This window comes from Anolis sagrei, chromosome 4, assembly GCF_037176765.1.
Source record: "Anolis sagrei isolate rAnoSag1 chromosome 4, rAnoSag1.mat, whole genome shotgun sequence".
Classification (NCBI taxonomy): Eukaryota; Metazoa; Chordata; class Lepidosauria; order Squamata; family Dactyloidae; genus Anolis; species Anolis sagrei.
In genome coordinates, this window is record NC_090024.1 from 21,781,713 (window position 1) to 21,801,275 (window position 19,563).

The 19,563-nt window shown below is 41.2% G+C and overlaps 1 protein-coding gene across 1 annotated transcript in view; it reads right to left on the bottom strand.

Annotated features, from left to right (window-relative positions):
- DEPTOR (DEP domain containing MTOR interacting protein) overlaps positions 1 to 19,563 on the bottom strand; it is an 83,050-nt gene that overhangs the window by 12,339 nt on the left and 51,148 nt on the right. The window contains exons 6-9 of the mRNA XM_060775828.2: positions 11,934 to 12,119; positions 10,493 to 10,627; positions 3,940 to 4,010; positions 1,755 to 1,859 (exon numbers count right to left, since the gene is read on the bottom strand). Of these exons, the coding sequence (XP_060631811.1) occupies positions 1,755 to 1,859; positions 3,940 to 4,010; positions 10,493 to 10,627; positions 11,934 to 12,119 (497 nt within the window). The remainder of the gene's footprint in view (positions 1 to 1,754; positions 1,860 to 3,939; positions 4,011 to 10,492; positions 10,628 to 11,933; positions 12,120 to 19,563) is intronic.

The window sequence follows — 19,563 nt, forward strand, 5'->3', positions numbered from 1 at the left end:
CTGCTCTCTCTTTTCTTCCTTTTCTCTTTCCTTCTTTCCTTCCCTCCCTCTTTCTCTACATCTTCCCCCCTTCCTTCACTCCCTTTCCTTCCTTCTTTCCCTTTTTTCTTTCCTTCTCTCCTTCCTTCCTTTTCTAACTTTCCTTCCTTCCTCGTTTTTCTTTCCCTCCCTCTTTCTCTCCTTTCTTCCTTTCTCTACCTCTTTCCTTCCTTCTCTCTATGCTTCCATGCTTTCTAAGGGATACACAACTTGTAAAGCTGAACCTCACCTGAGCTGTTTCTTTTTCAGACTTGAATGAATGTCTGGTTTCCTCTTCATGAAAAAAGCTTGGCTCAGACCTTTCTCCAGAATCTACCGAGACTGATGGCTTTTGGATACGTCTCCCTGTGGCCTTGCGAAATGCAAGGCACAATGCTGGCTTTGTACTAAGTCTTTTCTACGACCTACTGGAACAAAACCTCTTGAAGTATGCCTGCTCCGCTGTAGGGCAAAAGTCTCGCCCTAAGAGTTTGCTGTGCAGTGTGAAAAGGAGACAAGTGTGTGGAGCCATGAGGACTGCAAGTTTCCCAAACAAAAAGATAGCTGAGGGCAAACGTCCAGAAATATATAGGCTGTTGGGCGCTCCCATATGTCATAGAAGAGGGGTCTGGTTTGCCAAGGACTCTTCCAGAAAGCAAAATGCTGACTCTTGGAAGGTCTTCAAATTCTTGCTCTTTTCAACCTAGCCAAGTTTTCTTGGTCTCGTCTCTTTGTTGGGGCTTTCCAAGCGATTGTGGCAGACAATGTTTCTCAGAGCAGGACAGATTCTTCCCCATTGCCAGCTCCTGTATTTGTGCTGAGCCTAAAGGAGCTTCATATTTTTAATATAAACTTTTTACAGAGATTCATGTGAAGTTCGGCTCTGTTTTTTCCTCTCCTTTGCTTTAGTCCACCCTGTTTAAGTTTTCCCAATAGTGTAGAGACCTTTCTTTGTATTAGTTTTTGGGTGGAGCATAACCCCCCCCCCCAAAGGCCAGTGTTAGCTGATCTATTCCATTTGCTTGTATAGAGCTCTTTTGCTGGACTATTGATTGATTGATTGATTGATTGATTGCAACAGAGCTACAGAGACTAGAGGCTTGAGAATTGTCTGGTAATCCTAGGCCCATGTAATCCAAAACAGGCATCCTTAGCACCTGCATTCAGCAGTATCCATATACCAGCAGTCCAAGAGACAACAGAAGCTTTTTACCAGTTTAAGCTTCACAAGCAAGAAGATTGAGACAGTTTATAACCATCGCTTTGCACCAGAGGCAGGAAACTTTCAAAGACTCCAGAGAGATGCCTGCAACCAGCAAAATATCCTTTTGTAATGTATTCTTCCAAGTTATCCTATAATGGTCCCGGGTGGAGTTAACCCTTTATTCATCTTGTTTTCAATAAACTCATTTTGGTTACCTTTTCACCTTGCTTAAAGTGTCTCTGTCTGCTAAGGGCCTTAATCTTAACAGAAGGTATCAGATAGCTCCCGAGTAAAGCCAGACACTATAGTTTTTCCCAAAGGCTCAGGTGTGCCATCACAGTTTAGGACAAATATAATCAGCCCTTCACATTTGAGGATTGGAGTTTTGCACATTTGTTTAAAATATTGTCTCTATTATTTTCTAGTTCCTCCAATGAAATTTCAAGCAATCTGAAGTAATCCTGAGAACATGTTAAAAGACACCCCCCGCCCTTCCTTTTAAAATTACTTTAGCTGTCTTAATTAAAATTACCTTCATTCCGGCTGCAGCTGCAGGTCCACTGGGATCCACAGCTTGGACATGGCAAGGCTTACTTCCACGCACCACAAATCCCCATCCAACAGCATCACCTACAATCTTGAAAAGAAATGAGAAGATGTTCTCGTGATTTCTTATTATCATAGTTTCTGTATTACCCATTCAGTGATTAGCTAGTGTGAAGATATTATTGTCCCTCTCTTTTCCATATCTACTGCCCTTCTCATTTTATAAGTTATGTAGAGTTTGGGAAGGTTGCTGTTCGAGATTACAACTCCCAGAACTCCTCAGCTATATTGGCCTGGGAATGTTAGGAATTGCAGTCCAAACATGTATAATTTCCTGATTCAAATTATGTGTTCCTCTGGGTTGCTGTAAGTTTTTTTGGGCTGTGTGGCCATGTTCCAGAAGTATTCTCTCCTGACATTTCACCTGCATCTATGGCAGGCATCCTCAGATGAGTTTCCAAAGACCTCACAACCTCTGAGGATGCCTGCCATAGATGCAGGCGAAACATCAGGAGAGAATGCTTCTGGATCATGGCCATACTGCCTGAAAAACTTACAGAAACCCAGTGATTCAGGTCATGAAAGCCTTTGACAACACATTATGTGTTCTTCTCTTGTTTGAGAGGGTAAAATTCTAGGACTCAACTAAAAAAAAGTTACTTTAAGAAAGAAAGTTAAAAATTCCAACTTTTAGGCCAATAATAGAAATACTGCAGTTCAGTTTCTTTATAGAGGGGAGACCCTGGGGAACTTGGAGGTTTTTTTTCATGCAGCTAAAATGGTTGGCTACTGACCATTACGGTTCAGCAATCTTCATTATCAACCATCTACTCAGCTTCAACTGAGAGCACATGTAACTCCTGTTAGAAATGTTCATGGCTCTCTTTTCCTCTTTCAAGCTATCAGGAGCCCGTTTCTGATGGCTTTCTGTGTCTGTACCTGGATGACTATGAACAGCTTTGAGTTCTGCTGGCAATCTAGTTTCTAGGCTTTTCTTGAGATCTCCAAGATATGAGGAGGCAATTTCTGGTCACTTACCTCCAAGGATCAGCCAATCTTTGCGCTCCAGAAATGGCTATCTAAAGATCCAGTCAGCCCTGTAGGCTATACCTCTTCTTAGAGAATTAGACTGTTTATATACTATGCTATGTATATAATCTTGATCCCAAAATAAAGGCATAAACCATAGAATCGCCGCATTTGGAAAGACCGCAGGGGTCATCCAGTCCAATCTCCCAGTATGCAGGAATAACCTAAAGGGGCCAGATCTGTCTGATTTTGGATGGTAAGCAGGGTCAGATCTGGTTTGTACTTGGATGGGAGACCATCAACACATACTAGGTGCTTTTGATTATATTTCAGCAGAAGGAGGTGGTTTTGCCAATTCTGAATATTTTTCATAATTTTAAGCTGTTTTAATGTTCGTATTTCATCTCTGCTATTAAGAGTAAAAACTTTACTGTTAATTTCTACTCTTGGTTGTTGTAGGTTTTTTTCAGGCTATATGGCCATGTTCTAGAGGCATTCTCTCCTGACATTTCACCTGCATCTATGGCAAGCATCCTCAGAGGTAGTGAGGTCTGTTGGAACTAGGAAAAAGGGTTTATATATCTGTGGAATGACCAGGGTGGGACAAAGGACTCTTGTCTGCTGGAGCTAAGTGTGACTATTTCAACTGACCACCTTGATTAGCATTTGATGGCCTGGCAGTGCCTGGGGCAATCTTTGTTCAGAGGTGAGATGTCCCAGATTGTTTCCTCTCTGTTGTTTTGCTGTTGTAATTTCTACTCTTGTCTGTGTGTCTTGTGCATGGGATGTGGCTAAGATCCGCTTACTATGCAACAGGTTTTATCATTAAAGAACTCTTACATTCCTTCTATATTATGTGTGTCTGACCTGGCGACGTCAGTCTCTCACTCCACCCCCATGTCTCGTTCACGTGCTCCATTCTGCATTGCGCAAACAGCGCTCCTGAAAGAGCAGGGGGACCAAGCTACCATACAATCACCCTTTTAAGCTGTTTTAACATTTGTAATTGTTTCTATTTTAATGTTTGTTTGTTTGTTTGTTTTAAAAAATGTAATCATTTTAATTTGCAAACCACTTTGAATCCCAATGCAGGAGAAAGACAGGGCAAGTATAAAATACATAGTAACTCATAGATAACATACTGTGAAGGTTTTCCTGGCAAATGGAGCTCCAGGCATTAGAAGTTCATCAGGAGTCACCGGTCTCTTCAATACTGCAGAGACAAAGTGGATTTATGAAATAAAGGCCTTTTGGAAAAGCTGGGTCAGATTCTACATGAACTGTTTAGTGTGGAATGACCAAACCACTCTCACTCATGCACACAATACGTTGACTCATTTGTAATCTGCTCATGTTGATGGCCGACAGAGAGCTCCAGCGTGGGCTGTTCCATGAGGTCACGAAGAGTCGGAAACAACTGAACGAATGAACAACAAAAAAACCCTGTTTTCCAAGGTTTTCTTCAACCTTTTTCTTGCTATAGAATGCATGGCATTTTTAGAATAGTTGATGAATAGTATAGTCAGTCCTCCACATTTGTGGTTTTGACTTCTGTGGATTTGATTATTCATAGTTTTGACTAAAATGTTCTCTCTAGAAATCTCTAGGTCCTCCTGTATGGCTCTGTGGTCATTAACCTCCGGTCAAGCTTGAAGACATAGAGATTGCTAGAGAGAACATCCTAAGTACTATTCTATGGTAATTCTCCAGCAGACGTGGACCGCGGAATCATGCTAGAAGACCTAGAAATTCCTAGAAAAGTGTTCTCTTGGGTTAAAAAAGCACAATAGAGAATGGAAGGTATCTGTGGAAAGTGGATGCTGAGCAAAATCAGAAGGCAGGGAATCATCACTCAATTGTGTCAAATGCTTTTCCAAAGTCCAAAAAATCAGCATTGTAAATAGCAACCTTCCAAGCCTTCACTATTTGTTTGTTGATGTATATATTTGCTAACCTGTATTGGATGTATATATTGATTTGCCAGTTTGACTGACCTCTTCGGTGTGGGAGGGGATACAGACATGTGATTGTACTAGGCATGTTCAGACTCAAGACTCCATTTTGTTATCAGTATGTTTTTGGACTTCAATGAAAGCAGGTTTCATTTGAACATTTTACTGTATGTTTGCTTTGAGAAGCAGTGAGTACAGTTATATAGTCTTGACTTTCATAAGATGTAGACTTAAAGACTTTGGACTATTCATAAAGAATGATTAAGATAGAATATAGTTTCTCAACACAGAGAAACTACATCCTATCTATAACTGAACTTTAATAAGAAATGTGCCTGGATGGTGAATTAATATAAGATGTTTGTGAGTAAACAAGATATGATACTTTTTTTAAAAAAAAGACTTTGTTTTTTGTCTCCAAATGCTTATTTCAAACTAAGAGGTTTCAAGGGAGAGTACATGTTTTAGACAACTGCAACTGCAATTTCAACTTCATCTTCAAAGAAACATTTTAAATTCTCTTCTAGCTAAGTATATGTTTTGTGTGCAGTGGCATGTCTTTGTCCCTGGCAGTTCAAAGACATGGTTTATCAGTTTAACAGCTGAGTTACCTGTGTGTCAGTACAGAAATGCTTGTGAACATCACTTTTTCAAAGCATTGACTTCTAACAAGGTCATACCTTTCCTCAACTAGTGGTTTTCAAAAGGTGGTCTCTAGACGTTCATGGAGATTCACATTTGTCAAAAAGGTATGACATATTTTTTTCCTTTTCAAAAAGGTTATGAATACCATTTTTCCAAAAAAAAAACAAAACAAAACAAAACAAAACAAAAACCAGAGCCTATGTAACCCAATCCTCTCAAATGCCCTTTCAGCCCTGCAGAGCCATTGCCTTTCATGAAGGTAGAAACATCACGTCACAAGCAGAAAATGTGCTTCCAGTCTTAATTCAATAGGGTTAACCCCCATCAAGACGTGGAAAGTATTGCTATCAATGTGTACAGATTTATTTTAAATATATTTATTTATTTAATTTGTTTATTTTAAACATTTATGAATTGCTTCTCAGGCTGTGACCCTGCAAGCAGTTTACATAGCATTGAAAGATGATACACTAGAGAAGCATTGCTTCAGCTGCCATCTGGGGAACATAAACAGATCATCTGTCCCCAAAAGATATAAACAAATAGAATCAGTATTGCTCAATTTTGGTGGGGTTTTTTAGGTCACACTTAAGTGTACAATGAAAAAATGTCTTGCTTGTAAAGAATTAAAATAAATAAATGAATAATTAAGTAGGTTCCCAAATTGTACAGTCATGAGGAAGGAGAAAGAGAGAACTGTAATGTTTACAAGAGAGTCATGGACACTTTCCAATAGGTATCTGCTGCAGTTTTATACCTAGCTATACATACATAGCATTAAAGCTTGCAGAATATAGGTGCATCTACACTGTAGAATTTATGAAGTTTGATACCACTTTAACTGCCATGGCCCAATGCATGGCAAAGAGTGCTAGTGCCTCACCAAATTCCCATGATTCCACAGCATTAAGCCATGGTAGTTGAAATGCTGCCAAACTGCATTATTTCTACAGTGTTGATGTACCTGAAAGTAAGTGACAATCATTTGGGAGTTATTCCCAAGTAAACATGTACAGGAATATGCTACACATCTACTACAATTACAACATAAGCTTTATGGGTGGAGTAGGCAGTAGGGATGTGCACACTGCCATTTTTCAAAATGGGATCCAGGAAATTTGACTGATTTGGTAACCAAATGTCTGGAAATAGGACAAGTGACAGGCCTCAAATAGTCCATTTCGGACTTGGCCGAAATGGACCACCTGGCAGTCAATTCAGTTGTGCCATGACACCAGGTGCATGTGTGTGGGGATTTTCCTCCTTAGCCTTGCCTGAGCCAATCAGAGCAAGGAAGTGGATTACATGTGTTTTTGCCAAGCTGGTCTATATATACCAGGATGCGTGCCTCCATTTTCCTGTGGCATCCGGGATCCTTGGAAAGAGAGATCACGTGCTAGCTAACTCCGTGTTCTATCTCAGTGCCATCACTGCTCTCAGAATCACTTGCTTTTGGACTCAATTCCAATCTTCTTAGATTAATATCTTTCAGTCCTTTTAAACTATTTTGCTAGGTGGACTTGCAGTGATAAATGTGCCCTAAAAAATGCCACCTAAAAATGATGGAAAGGGGAGCCTTTCCCCATTGCCACCAATGGACCGGATTTTCCTGGAACAATAACAGATCTTCTGGCTGATGGATCAAAAAATAGGCTTTTGCCCTCCAGAATATGAGCAGCTCCTGAAAAAATAAAATGGGAGCAGCCAAGATATCAGATACTGAAAATGGCCTGAATGGCACACCCCTAGTAGGTAGGAATTAGCTTACATATTACTGCCAAGAGTCATTGCAACAGAATCACAATGTGCAAGTGTTGTGGCCTGGTCAGATTATGTCTAGATGAGGAGGAAGGGGATCCTGGGAGGGATTCAGAGGGCTCAGAGGAGAATGGAAGTGGCCCAGGGAAAGTTGTTTTGGAATCCCCCGTCAGTTTCCAAGACACTGGAGAAAGCAATAATTGTGCAGGCTGAGAGAAATGTGGGAGATGAATGTTTGTCTAGGTGAGTGGTTTTCAACCTGTGGGTCCCCAGATGTTTTGGCCTTCAACTCCCAGAAATCCTAACAGCTGCTAAACTGGCTGGGATTTCTGGGAGTTGTAGACCAAAACACCTGGGGACCCCAGGTTGAGAACCACTGGTCTAGGTAAAGATGATTGGAGTTGCAGAGACAAGGCTTACAACAAAGCTGGACTCGCTTCTCCCAGATAATTAAAGATCAGGAGCGAAAAAGCAGGTGTGTGAGAAATGATGTTATGGGAGGGACCCGGGCTTTTTAAAGTTGGTTCTGCTGTTACAATCTTTGTGAGAGGAATGCTGCATTCAGGTGAAGAGCTCTCAGTTTTTGGACCTGTGTTCTCGGAATTCATGTATTTAACTTTTAAGTTGTTATTGATTCCAGTTCATGTGTGGTATAGTTTGCCTGCTTTGGATTCATGTTACCTTGTTTTTAAATATCTCTGTGGATTGACTTTGTACTTTCTTTGAATAGATTGCTGGACTCTCAGCTTTCATGGAAATAACCTTTTGAACTTTGCTTCTCTCTTTTGAATTTGCTTGCTTTTTACATACTCAGCTTTTAATAAACTTATTGGATTACCTGGACAGTGTGTGGTTTGTGGTGAAAAGAGGCTTCAGGGCCCTAGTGCAACAATGAGCAACCAAAAAGAAATATGTCTGGATTCCATGCAGCAAACGACCAATGAGTAATCATTGTACTGTGAAAGCCCTACCTTTCATAGGAGCCTTTGGTTATCTTCTAATTCAATGAATACTGCCTTTCTGGGACCATGCTCTGTTAACTGATGTCCAAAGATTGACACAATGAAAAAGAACACCAGGTTGAATCCTGGTATTCAAACCTTTGAAGCAAATATAATTAGGACCTAAATATACCTTAAAGGCACCAGGTCCTGTCTGATCTTGGAAACTAAGCAGGTTCAGCTTTGTAGTCTTTGGATAGGAAACCACCAATAAATACCAGGTGCTGTAGGTTATATTTCAGACAAAGCATCAGGCAAAAACACCACTGAATGTTCCTTGCCTAATAAAACCCTATGAGATTAATAGAGCTGCCATAAGTGAATAGCCGACTTGCACACACAGAGATAGATATTATCTCATCACACACACAGAGAGAATTCTAACTTTGAAATTTTAATTTCAGAAAGAAGGGAAGAGCACAAATCAGTGATCTTTCATCTTTCTGGAGGCACAGGAAATTGCTCAGAAAGGAAACATGCTCAAACACTGACAGCTTTCATCTCATTAAAGGCGGGTGTGTGGAATACGAACTCATGCTATGGCTGAAAGTTTGCCGTAATTCCTCTATCCAGCAGCATTAGCACTTTGTTCCTTTTCCCTTTCATGTGCTGCCCTGTTTCATTATCAGCTCAAATAAATCAAATGACTTCACATTTGTACTATGGCTGCTGCTGCTGTTACTTCATCCCACTAGCACAGAGGCATCAACAACTGAGCTGCAAATCTGTTAAGCTGGCCAGAAATTTTGCACTTTAAGCTGATTCAGGATTGAGTCTCATGATCCCACAATTGGCAGAGCTATCATTATATGTGGTCTCACAAACTGCTGTCCATGTGCTGATGAAACACATAAACATAAATGCTTATGCACACAGGCCATGTGGATGATTCCATGCCCAAAGTAGGGCTCCTGATGGACCCCTACTTTGAGTCCAGACCTTGGACTTTAAGTTTCTAGAAAACCCCAGTCAATATGACCAGGAGCCCTGAAGGTTGAGGGATTCTGAGACTTCTATCAAAAAAATAATGTTCACAAGCTTCAAGACTATGTCAATGAATGATGAATTTTGTGTTGCAGTGGCCATTAAGTCAACTTATGACAACCTTATGAATAGCAGACCTCCAAGTTACCCTGTTATTAAAAGTCTTACGCAGATCTGGTAAACTCGAGGTTGAGGATTCCTTGATTGAGTCAATTCACCTGCAATGAAGCCTTCCTCTTTTCCTGCCTTCCTCTTTTCCTGCCTTCTTCTAGGCCAGTGGTTCTCAACCTGTGAGTCCCCAGGTGTTTTGGCCTACAACTCCACAGAAATCGTAGCCAGTTTACCAGCTGTTAGGATTTCTGGGAGTTGAAGACCAAAACATCTGGGGACCCACAGGTTGAGAACCACTGGACTAGGCTAAGCATTATTGTTTTTTCTAGTGTGTTATGTTGTATTATGATAGGTCCAAACCATGAAAGTCTCAGCTTAATCTAGTTCAGGTTTAATTTTCTCTAGGGCCCATTTATTTGTCTTTTAACAACTGCCTTTTTTCTGTAATATTTTGAAATGTGCTAATGCAAGGTGCCTTGCTGCCACCACTGCTGTGCATTACATAATTCTGTGAATTAATAAATACAGATGGCAAGCAAGCTGAATTTCTGCATCCAATGACTTGCTTGCACAGACATTTAAACTACATTTGCCTCCTGCTTTTTTCAGTAATCATGGATATTTCACTCTATTTTTTCTGAATCTTAAAGTGTGCATATTCACAATTTGTTGACATGTACTCTTTCAAGCCAGAGGAGAAGTGAATCTGTCATGTTTGAGGCCATTCAATTTTTCAGTTTCCAACAAGAACTTTATTTTGATTGGCTTTCACATTAACTCCCTCAATTGTCCTGATACACATTCTATATTTCAAGAGCAGAAGATTTTAACTGTTGAGGGAACAGCTGATAAGAAAGCAAAGCTTGGTCTTCTCTTTCCCGGGTGTAATCTTGATAAAAATAATTTCTTCAGAGTGGCTCATAGTCACTGTCCTTTCAGTACAAATAGTAGTCACGATGTCTATGGCAGTGTTTCTCAAACTGTGCTCCTCTAGGTGTTTTGGATTCCAGCTTCCAGAAATCCCAGCTAGTTTACCAGCTATTAGGAATTGTGGGAACTAAAGTCCAAAATCTGGGGGAGCAGAGTTTGAGAAACTCAGGTCTAAAGAAAAATCCAACTTTCTAAACTGCCGTACTGATTCAGCACACACACACACCTCATCAATGTAACAAATTGAAAAGAGAAAAACCCAACAAGAGCTTGTACTTCATTAGACCAGTTTGAAGGAGTCCTTAATTTCTTACCCGATTTGGGGTTGCACAGTACAGGGGGGCTGCTGCTGAGTGTGGGGCTGCTACTGAAATACCCGCTGCTGCCACAGCTGCTCATGCTACTCCGTCTCACGGCTGAGATGATCTTTATTTCCTTGGTGGGACTCACTGTTCAGAGCAAAGAGAAACACAAAATGGGGAAGGTGACTGATCATCCAATCGATACAGGAGTTGTAGTTTTACGAAGTCTTTTGCCTTCTCTGCCATAGAATGATGGTACCTCACCAAACTACAAACCCAAGAATTCCACAGCTGTTATGGCTGTTAAAGTGGTTTCAAACTGCATTCATTCTGCTGTGTAGATGCTACCTAAGATCCCTGAGATTGAAGAAAAGCAGGAGAACAGGGATAACTCTCTGATATGGCAGTGAAATGCCTGGAGTAAAAAATGCAGGGGGTAGAGAAAAACAGGAGACCTTGTGTACCCCCTTTAGATACATGCTTGGTACACATTACCTAGCAATCAAGAAAGTAGGCATTGTCTGCAATTAACTGCATATTTTTACCTGCCCTAATCCCCCCAAATTATCTTAAAGATGGCCTTCAGCAATTCAAAATTGAAAAGCTGGTAGGTGAAGATAGAAGAAAAATGCAACAGAAGACGAATTGCATCTTATATAGGAAGGTTTCCCAAAGGGTTGCTGTAAGTTTTCCAGGCTGTAGTTTTCCAGGCTGTTCTGGAAGCATTCTCTCCTGATGTTTTGCCCACATCTATGGCAGGTATCCTCAGAGGTTGAGGGGTCTGTTGAAAACTAGGCAAGTGGGGTTTATATGTCTGTGGAATGTACAGGGTGGAAGAAAGAACTCTTGTCTGCTTGAGGCAATTACGAATGTTATAATTGGCCATGTAGATTAGCATTTAATGGCCTTGAAGCTTCAAAGCCTGGCTGCTTCCTGCTTGGGGACATCCTTTCTTTGGAGGGGTTAGCTGCCTCTGATTGATTCTTGTCTGGAATTTCCCTGCTATTTGAGTATTTATTTACTGTCCTGGTTTTAGAGTTTTTTAAAACTTGTAGCTAAATTTTGTTCATTTTCATCAACCCAGTTATTTTGACCATGAAAGCCTTCAACAACACGTTTCCTAAAGACTTGGAGCAGCCACCAAAAAGGCTGTTTCATTCATCCTGAAAAAGCATGTTAGCACAGTGGGCAGAACTCCAGAAATGTGCCTCCTTTTGATCTTAGGCAGCAGGTAGGATAATAGGGAAGAGGTGATCCTTGAAGTAACTCTGGCCCCAAAGTAATTTGGAATGTCAAAGCCAACGCCTTAAAGTATGCAAAATATCATCATGTGAATATTAATGTTGAAAGTGCAACAGATATTAGTCCAGTACCATTATTCCTCCCTACATCTGTGTCTCCACTTCGGGTACAGGGTGACAACGGGTAGCTGTGGCACAAATCAAACAGATACCTGAGAGGAAACTGGTGTGTTTTTTGTTGTCATGATTCTGCTTCCGTAGACAAAAGGGACTGTCATGACTCTCTGGCATCTGCCGGGATTTCTCTGCAAGCAGCTCCATCAACCTCCTCCTTCGTCGGAAATTCATTCGAAATTGGAAGAGCAAGTTACTGTCTACAAAATGGTGTTTGTTGGACACTAAAAGAGAAAAAGAGAGAAATGTTTCTAAGTATTATTTTAGTGGAATATAAAATTAGGGAGAAGATTGTAATGCTCTCAGCAACCCATAACTGTTGTGTGTGCATGCCTCGCCCCACAGAGGTATGAAACAAAAATGAAAGCCTTGTGATCAATGAATTTTATGTCCCTTGCAGTTGGCATAATTTGTCTTCTTGAGGAAAAAGGGGCAAAAATCCAATTGTTGGTGTTGTTGTTGTTGTTGTTGTTTACCTTTATATTAGTTCTGGCTTGTGGCAATTTAAAAACAACTCTACCATAAAGTTTCCTTGGTAGAAAATGGGTGAGAAATTGGCATCCATTGAGACTAAGAAAGTTCCACTTGTCCAAACTCAGCCAATGGATATCCACAGTCAAGCAGAGATTTGAACTTCAGTCTCCTGGGAGTTTAGTCCAACACTTAGCCTCTATGCCACACCAGCTCTCTGCACACATTCATTTCCCTTCCAATATCTCACCAATCTGATTGCAAAAGATCAAGATCAAGCTTGAAAAATCAGGATGGGGCTTGATATACTAATATTTGTCCTTGGACTCAGTTCTTCCCCATATCTCAACTTGAATGCAAATGTAGTTTCTTAGAACTAAGTATGAACACAATCCACCTACAGTGATCTGAAAAAGTGCTCTGCCAGGCTTGGGAACATGCTTGGTGCCAAGAACAACACTCCCCTCTGCATTGTGGAGTCTACCGTATACAGTGTTGATACAACATGCCATGGTAGTGAAAACAAACACCAGGCTCAGTTTAGATCAGCAGTTATCTGCAAGACATAGCAAAATGCCTACATTGTCACTCCACCAGTAATGGCTGAGTATCAACTAGGCATATACACAGTATATTTTATTCTTGTATGCACAATTTTCTGGTAAATTTCAAGTGTTTTAGCAGTATGTTGGGAATTTCTTCAGTGTGTGGGGGGGAGGGGGAGAGGTGTTATTATTTATTATATTATTTATGGTTTTGTACAATATATTGTATTTTGTATTCTGTTTGTGTCAATTGTGACACCTATGCTGTCGATGTCTAATATTCCCCTGCCATTTAATAGCAGGGATCATTGTAGGACTGTAACTTTTCACTTAGGCTGGATCTACATTGCCATATAGTGCAGTTTGAAACTGCATTATATGGTCAGTGTAGACATATATAATTCAGTTCCATGTATTTAAACTGCATTATATGGGGTTAAACTGCATTATACAGCAGTTTAAATCCAGCCTAAGTTTCTTCTCAAAAGTTTGTTGTTCATTCGTTCAGTCGTCTCCGACTCTTTGTGACCTCATGGATCAGCCCACGCCAGAGCTCCCTGTCGGCCGTCACCACCCCCAGCTCCTTCAAGGTCAGTCCAGTCACTTCAAGGATGCCATCCATCCATCTTGCCCTTGGTCGGCCCCTCTTCCTTTTACCTTCCACTCTCCCCAGCATAATTGACTTCTCTAGGCTTTGCTGTCTCCTCATGATGTGGCCAAAGTACTTCAACTTTGTCTCTACTATCCTTCCCTCCAATGAGCAGTCAGGCTTTATTTCCTGGAGGATGAACTGGTTGGATCTTCTCGCAGTCCAAGGCACTCTCAGAACTTTCCTCCAACACCACAGTTCAAAAGCATATTCCTTCGCTCAGCCTTCCCTAAGGTCCAGCTCTCAAAAGTAGCAATGACTAATGTCAATAATCTTCCTGCTGCGAGGAAATCTTTGAAAAGCATGCTGTTTCTGAAGGTTATTTGCTAGTCTTATAAACCCAAAACTTGTATGTTGTAATTTTGTGTGAAAACAGCATTTCTCCACAGAGTAAAAAGAAAACATGTATGCTTGGAAAAAGAATATTTCAAAGCAGAAATACTCATTCCTGCACAACAAAGATACAGAATATGGCTCAAAAGAAGTACAAGTGAAAAAGATCTAGGAGTCTACATGGACAACAAGTTAAACATGTGCCAACAATGTGATGCGGTGGCAAAAAAAAAGCCAACTGTTGCCTTGAAACCATGTGGCAATAAGGGCAATTGGTCTCGTGAAAACCTCTTATAGTATTGAGGCATTGGGGATGTCAAGAGGGGAGAGGCTGACTACCCATGAAAGATTACAACTACCATATCAGTTCTAGATTATTGAATATGGTTTTCTGTGGGTGAGCAGATGGTGACTCCTGGATGGCACATGTATCAGAAACTAGAGCTGATGTGGTCTATCCAATGCAATTTTCTGAATCAGCACCCCAAATAACCAAACCAAATCTAAAGTTAACCAAAAACTGATTCGTAATCCTTTTGGTACTAATGTTGGAGAGTGGTCCCTGGTCAAAGTGGCCCCTGCTCAAAAAAAGGTTGGGAACCACTGTTTTAAATAGTTCTGAATATAATTTCCATCCCTAGATCATTGGAGACAAGCAAGTGAGCCAAACTGGAACATCCAAGGCTTAAGCTGGACTTAACACTGTTACATGGAAGTTAAGAAAGACAGGCAAAGGTTGCATCAGCCAAGACTGTATTATTCCAAGTGCTGACTAGCAAATAACCTCCCGTGCTCTCTGCCAGTTTTCCCTGCCACATGCCATTGTCGTTATTAAAAAGCTTCTATGAAGCCAGAATCACTCTGTCTTAGAGTGCCTTTATTTCCGTTTTCCACTTTGCTTCCATGCCAGCGTTATTTGCTTCTTACGCCAGGTGTAAGATCCCCCCTCAAGGCCTTCATTAAGCTGAATAGTTTTGAAAAGAAAATTGTCAAAGATGTTACACTGTGCACCAATTCATTTCCTGTTCCCAAATCCTAATTGCACTGTGGATGGTATCTGATTTCATTATACAGAGGGCAGGAGATCTCATCGTTTGGAATATATGCAATAATGGTGCAGGGGGAGACCAGTGCAGCAATTGTACCAGGGAAGCCACAGCTCCATGCACTGTATTATTTCATAGGAAAATGGAGATATGTGTAGTCAAGCAACATCAGTATATGGGACAAAGTGGAGAAAATGTATGAATGAGGAAAGTCACACACACTAGGGCAGCCTGCATCACATTTGACCAGGAGAAGGTAAGACTGCACCCCTTCTTCTCCATTTCTCTCCTGTTCCATCTTCTGAATTAACTAAGGACAAACTACAGCCAGGAGTCCACATTCATTGGGGCTAGGGGTTCAGGAGAAGTGGGAAAAGGTGACTTTAAAAACCTCACTACTTTTTACTGGAGATAAAACTTCTCTATCAACTCCATCAGATGAAGGCACAGAAGTGTCTACCTCCCACTTCTCTGTACTACCAGCATGGAGTCCCCTGGAGCCCATCACATGATGCAGAGCTGCTTCCGGTGGGACCCCATGGCTGAAAGGAGCCAAAGAGAGAGCAGGGGACATCAGGGAAAAGCTGTGGGAAGGTGGAAAATGGATCCCAACGGTAGGAAACACAGGGTGACGGTTCCCTAGGCTGCCCCACGATTGCCACTGCTGTCCCCCACTTTACAAAGAGCCACCTGATGAGGTCCTATGAAACTACTAGTTCTCTGTATGTATGTGCTCATTCAGACAAATTGGATAGCCTCTTCTTCCTAACACTGAGGAATCATAAAAAGACAATCCCTTTGCCTAGAGAAGCGTTTCTCAACCTGGGGATCGAACCACTGGGGGGATAACGAGGGGGGATGTCAGGGAGGTCGCCAAAGACCACCAGAAAATACAATATTTTATGTTGGTTATGGGGTTCTGTATGGGAAGTTTGGCCCAATTCTATCGTCTGTGGGGTTCTGAATGCTCTTTGATTGTAGGCGAACTATTAATCCCAGCAACTACAACTCCCAAATGTCAAGGTCTATTTTCCCCAAACTCCACCAGTGTTCACATCTGGGCATATAGAGTACTCATGCCAAATTTGTTCCACCATTGTTTGAGTCCACAGTGCTCTCTGGATGTAGGTGAACTACAACTCCAAAACTCAAGGTCAATGCCCACCAAACCCTTCCAATACTTTCTGTTGGTCATGGGAGTTCTGTGTGCCAAGTTTGGCTCAGTTCCATCATTGGTGGAGTTCAGAATCTTGTTGATTGTAGATGAACTATAAATCCCAGCAACTACAACTCCCAAATGACAAAATCAATACCCTCCCCCACAACCCCACCAGTATTCAAATTTGGGTGTATTGGGTATTTGTGCCAGTGAATGAAAATACATCCTGCATATCAGATATTTACATTACGATTCATATCTGTATTAAAATTACAGTTATGAAGTCACCACAACATGAGGAACTGTATTAAGGGGTCACAGCATGAGGAAGGTTGAGAAACACGGGCCAAGAGAATTGTTTCCTCTATCCCCATCCTATGCTCCCTTCCTGTCCCTCCATTTTCACATGCAGAAATATTAGAACTGGACTTCAGAGGGAAATATGCTGCCTTTTCCGAAGGAGACTTGGCACAAAGGGAGGTACCCACAGCAGAAAACCTGGTCATCTGTCAAGAGAAGAGTTAATGAAAGACAGACCTGCCTAATGCTTTATTCGAGCCCATGCCCAGCACCTCTTGCCTCCTTGAGCTGAGATCCAGCTTAGATATGTGGCTGGGACTTTTGGCTTCACTACCACTATATTAGATCTGGCCCTGATTTTCAAACTTGGCCTGACTGGGCAAAGGTCTGGATTGAATCAAACTTATTTTTCTTTTCTCACTTTTGGACAGTCTCCAAATAATTCTTAAGAAAGCAGGTTTCACATAAATCATAACATTAAATGTTTGGGAGTATGTGAAATGCCAAACATGCTGCACCTACTCAATATTTTCTGCCATTTGGTTCATCAATTTTCTTGATTTATTTTTGCATTTATAAAATTGTGGAAGAATGACACCCTCCTGCCCATATTTACAAACTAATGTCCTATTTTGGCCCCATTAAATAAGCATCACTTAATCCCCCTTACCACTGTTTGCATGGATACAGCAGAAGGGGTTTCACTTCCAACTTTATCTCCCAGTGGAGTATAAATGTGGCAAGTCAAAAGAAACTGATATATTGGAGCACTTTCCCCCATTCTGCTTAAAGGTTCTTACTGGAATCTGCAAATGCACTTACTGGTGTTCCTCCGTCTCTATATCAAAGCCAGTTCCCAGTATTACATCCTTTTCTCCTAAAATTTCAGCATGTTTTTATGCAAACTTGGAAAAATAGCTTTTAAGACTCCCAGAATACCTCTGGATGATTCTGGGAGTTGTACCCCCGCCCCTCAAAAAAGAGAGAGATCTTGGTTAGTGTTCCCAAGAAACAGAGCCATTGTTGTTGTTTATTTGTTCAGTCACTTCCGACTCTTTGTGACCTCATGGACCAGCCCACCATGCCAGAGCTCCCTGTCAGCCATCACCACCCCAGCTCCTTCAGAGTCAAGCCAGTCACTTCAAGGATACCATCCATCATCTTTGCCCTTGGTCCGCCCCTCTTCCTTTTTCCTTCCATCTTCCCAAGCATCATTATCTTCCCTAAGCTTTCCTGGCTTTTCATGATGTGGCCAAAGTACTTCATCTTTGCCTTTAATATCCTTCCCTCCAATGAGCAGTCGGGCTTTATTTCCTGAAGTATGGACTGGTTTGATCTTCTTGTGGTCCAAGGCACTCTCAGAATGTTCCTCCAGCACCACAATTCAAAAGCATCTATCTTCCTTCACTCAGTCTTCCTTATGGTCCAGCTCTCATATCCGTAAGTTACTACAGGGAAACAGAGCCAAGTTGGGCTTATTGCAAGAAAGCACGTTAAATCAGTGCAAACTTGGCAAGTCAGACTTATGTGGGTTCCATTGGTTCGGTGGATCTATTCTAAAAATGACATTTAGTCCATTACTGATGTGAGCAAAGAACAGTTTTATTCTCCCATCTCACCTATTGTTTCACACACCTCTGTTTCATGTAAATATATTTCTGCTGTGCGCTCCTAAAAATAACCACAAATCATCACCATCGTCACCCATGCTTTGGATCCATCTTGCAACTGGAGGGAGGTTGTGAATGTGTGAAAAACCCAGCAGGGCTATGAGAATTGGTTTTGTCATAGCTGTCAACTTGAACAATGCTAGTTCTGTATAAGCTTCCTTATTTTACAATTCAAGCAAACTTCAAAACAGAGAAAGGCTATGTAAAATGCACAGGCTGCATGTGCCTTCCTAGGACCCACAAAGAACCCCTCAACAGCCACATGTATAATTTCAAAATTTGCCCATTAGCTTATTCTGTTTTTATTTTTACATCTCCGCTTTTGCTAACAAACCCATAAGTGACTAGTAGCCACTTTTCATTTTGGAATGCACTTTTCCTCAAGCCTCTAGGGCATGGCAAAAGCTTTATCAAACTTTTTTTAATTTTTTAAATGGGGAGCATGGAGGGTCTTAAAATGCATGTGCAGCCCTTCAAGGTCTCTTTGCCTCTTCGAATTTCCCATACCTGCATTAAGGGAATCCAATTAATCAGGGTAGATCTAGGATATGCTCTAACTACTCTAACAACCACCATGTCAGACAACACAGAGAAGCCACTGAAATCCACAAGCATGTGGGCAATTTCAACAGAAAGGAAGAAACCGCATTGAGTCGCCTGTCTGGGCTGAAATATGCGGTATAGAAATAAAGCAAATAAATAAATAAAATAAATAAACCATAAAAATGAACAAAATCTGGCTACCAGTATTAAAAAAAACTCTAAAATCATAACAGGAAATAAAGAGCAACACTCAAAACCAGGGGAACTCCAGACAAGAAACAGTCGGGGACAGCTAATCACCTCTCAACAAAGGATTCCCTCAGGCAGTAAGAAGTCAGACCTAGAAACTACTGGGCCATTAAATGTTAATCAAGGTGGCCAACTAAAACATTCACACCTACCTTCAACAGACAAGAATTCTTTCTCCCACCCCTGACATTTCACAGATATATAAACCCCATTTTCCTAGTTGGACCTCACAGCCTCTGAGGATGCCTGCCATAGATGCAGGTGAAACACCAGGAGATACTGCTTCTGGAACATGTTCATAAAGCCTGAAAAATTACAACAACCCAGTGATTATGGCTATGAAAGCCTTCGACAATACATTGAACTAGGATGATTTGCTATCTGATATTTCCCCACCCCATAGGGATTTCTGAGGCTGAGAGTTTGTGATCCATGAAGGATTGCCCAGACACGACATACAACAAACTGTTGGTTACTCTAGAAAAGCAGGAATCTGAACTTTGGTCTCCAGAGTCATAGTCCAGCACTCAACCCATTAGGCTTTCTTCCATAAAATGGAAATGCCAGCTTCCGAATATAACCATGACAGTTTAAGTGAGATCATAGTGTTGTAATTATGCAGTATAACAGGGCTCTAGTTAACAATAACTAACTGGCATCTTGTTAGTGATTTACGCATGTTAAACTACGGCTTACACATGTG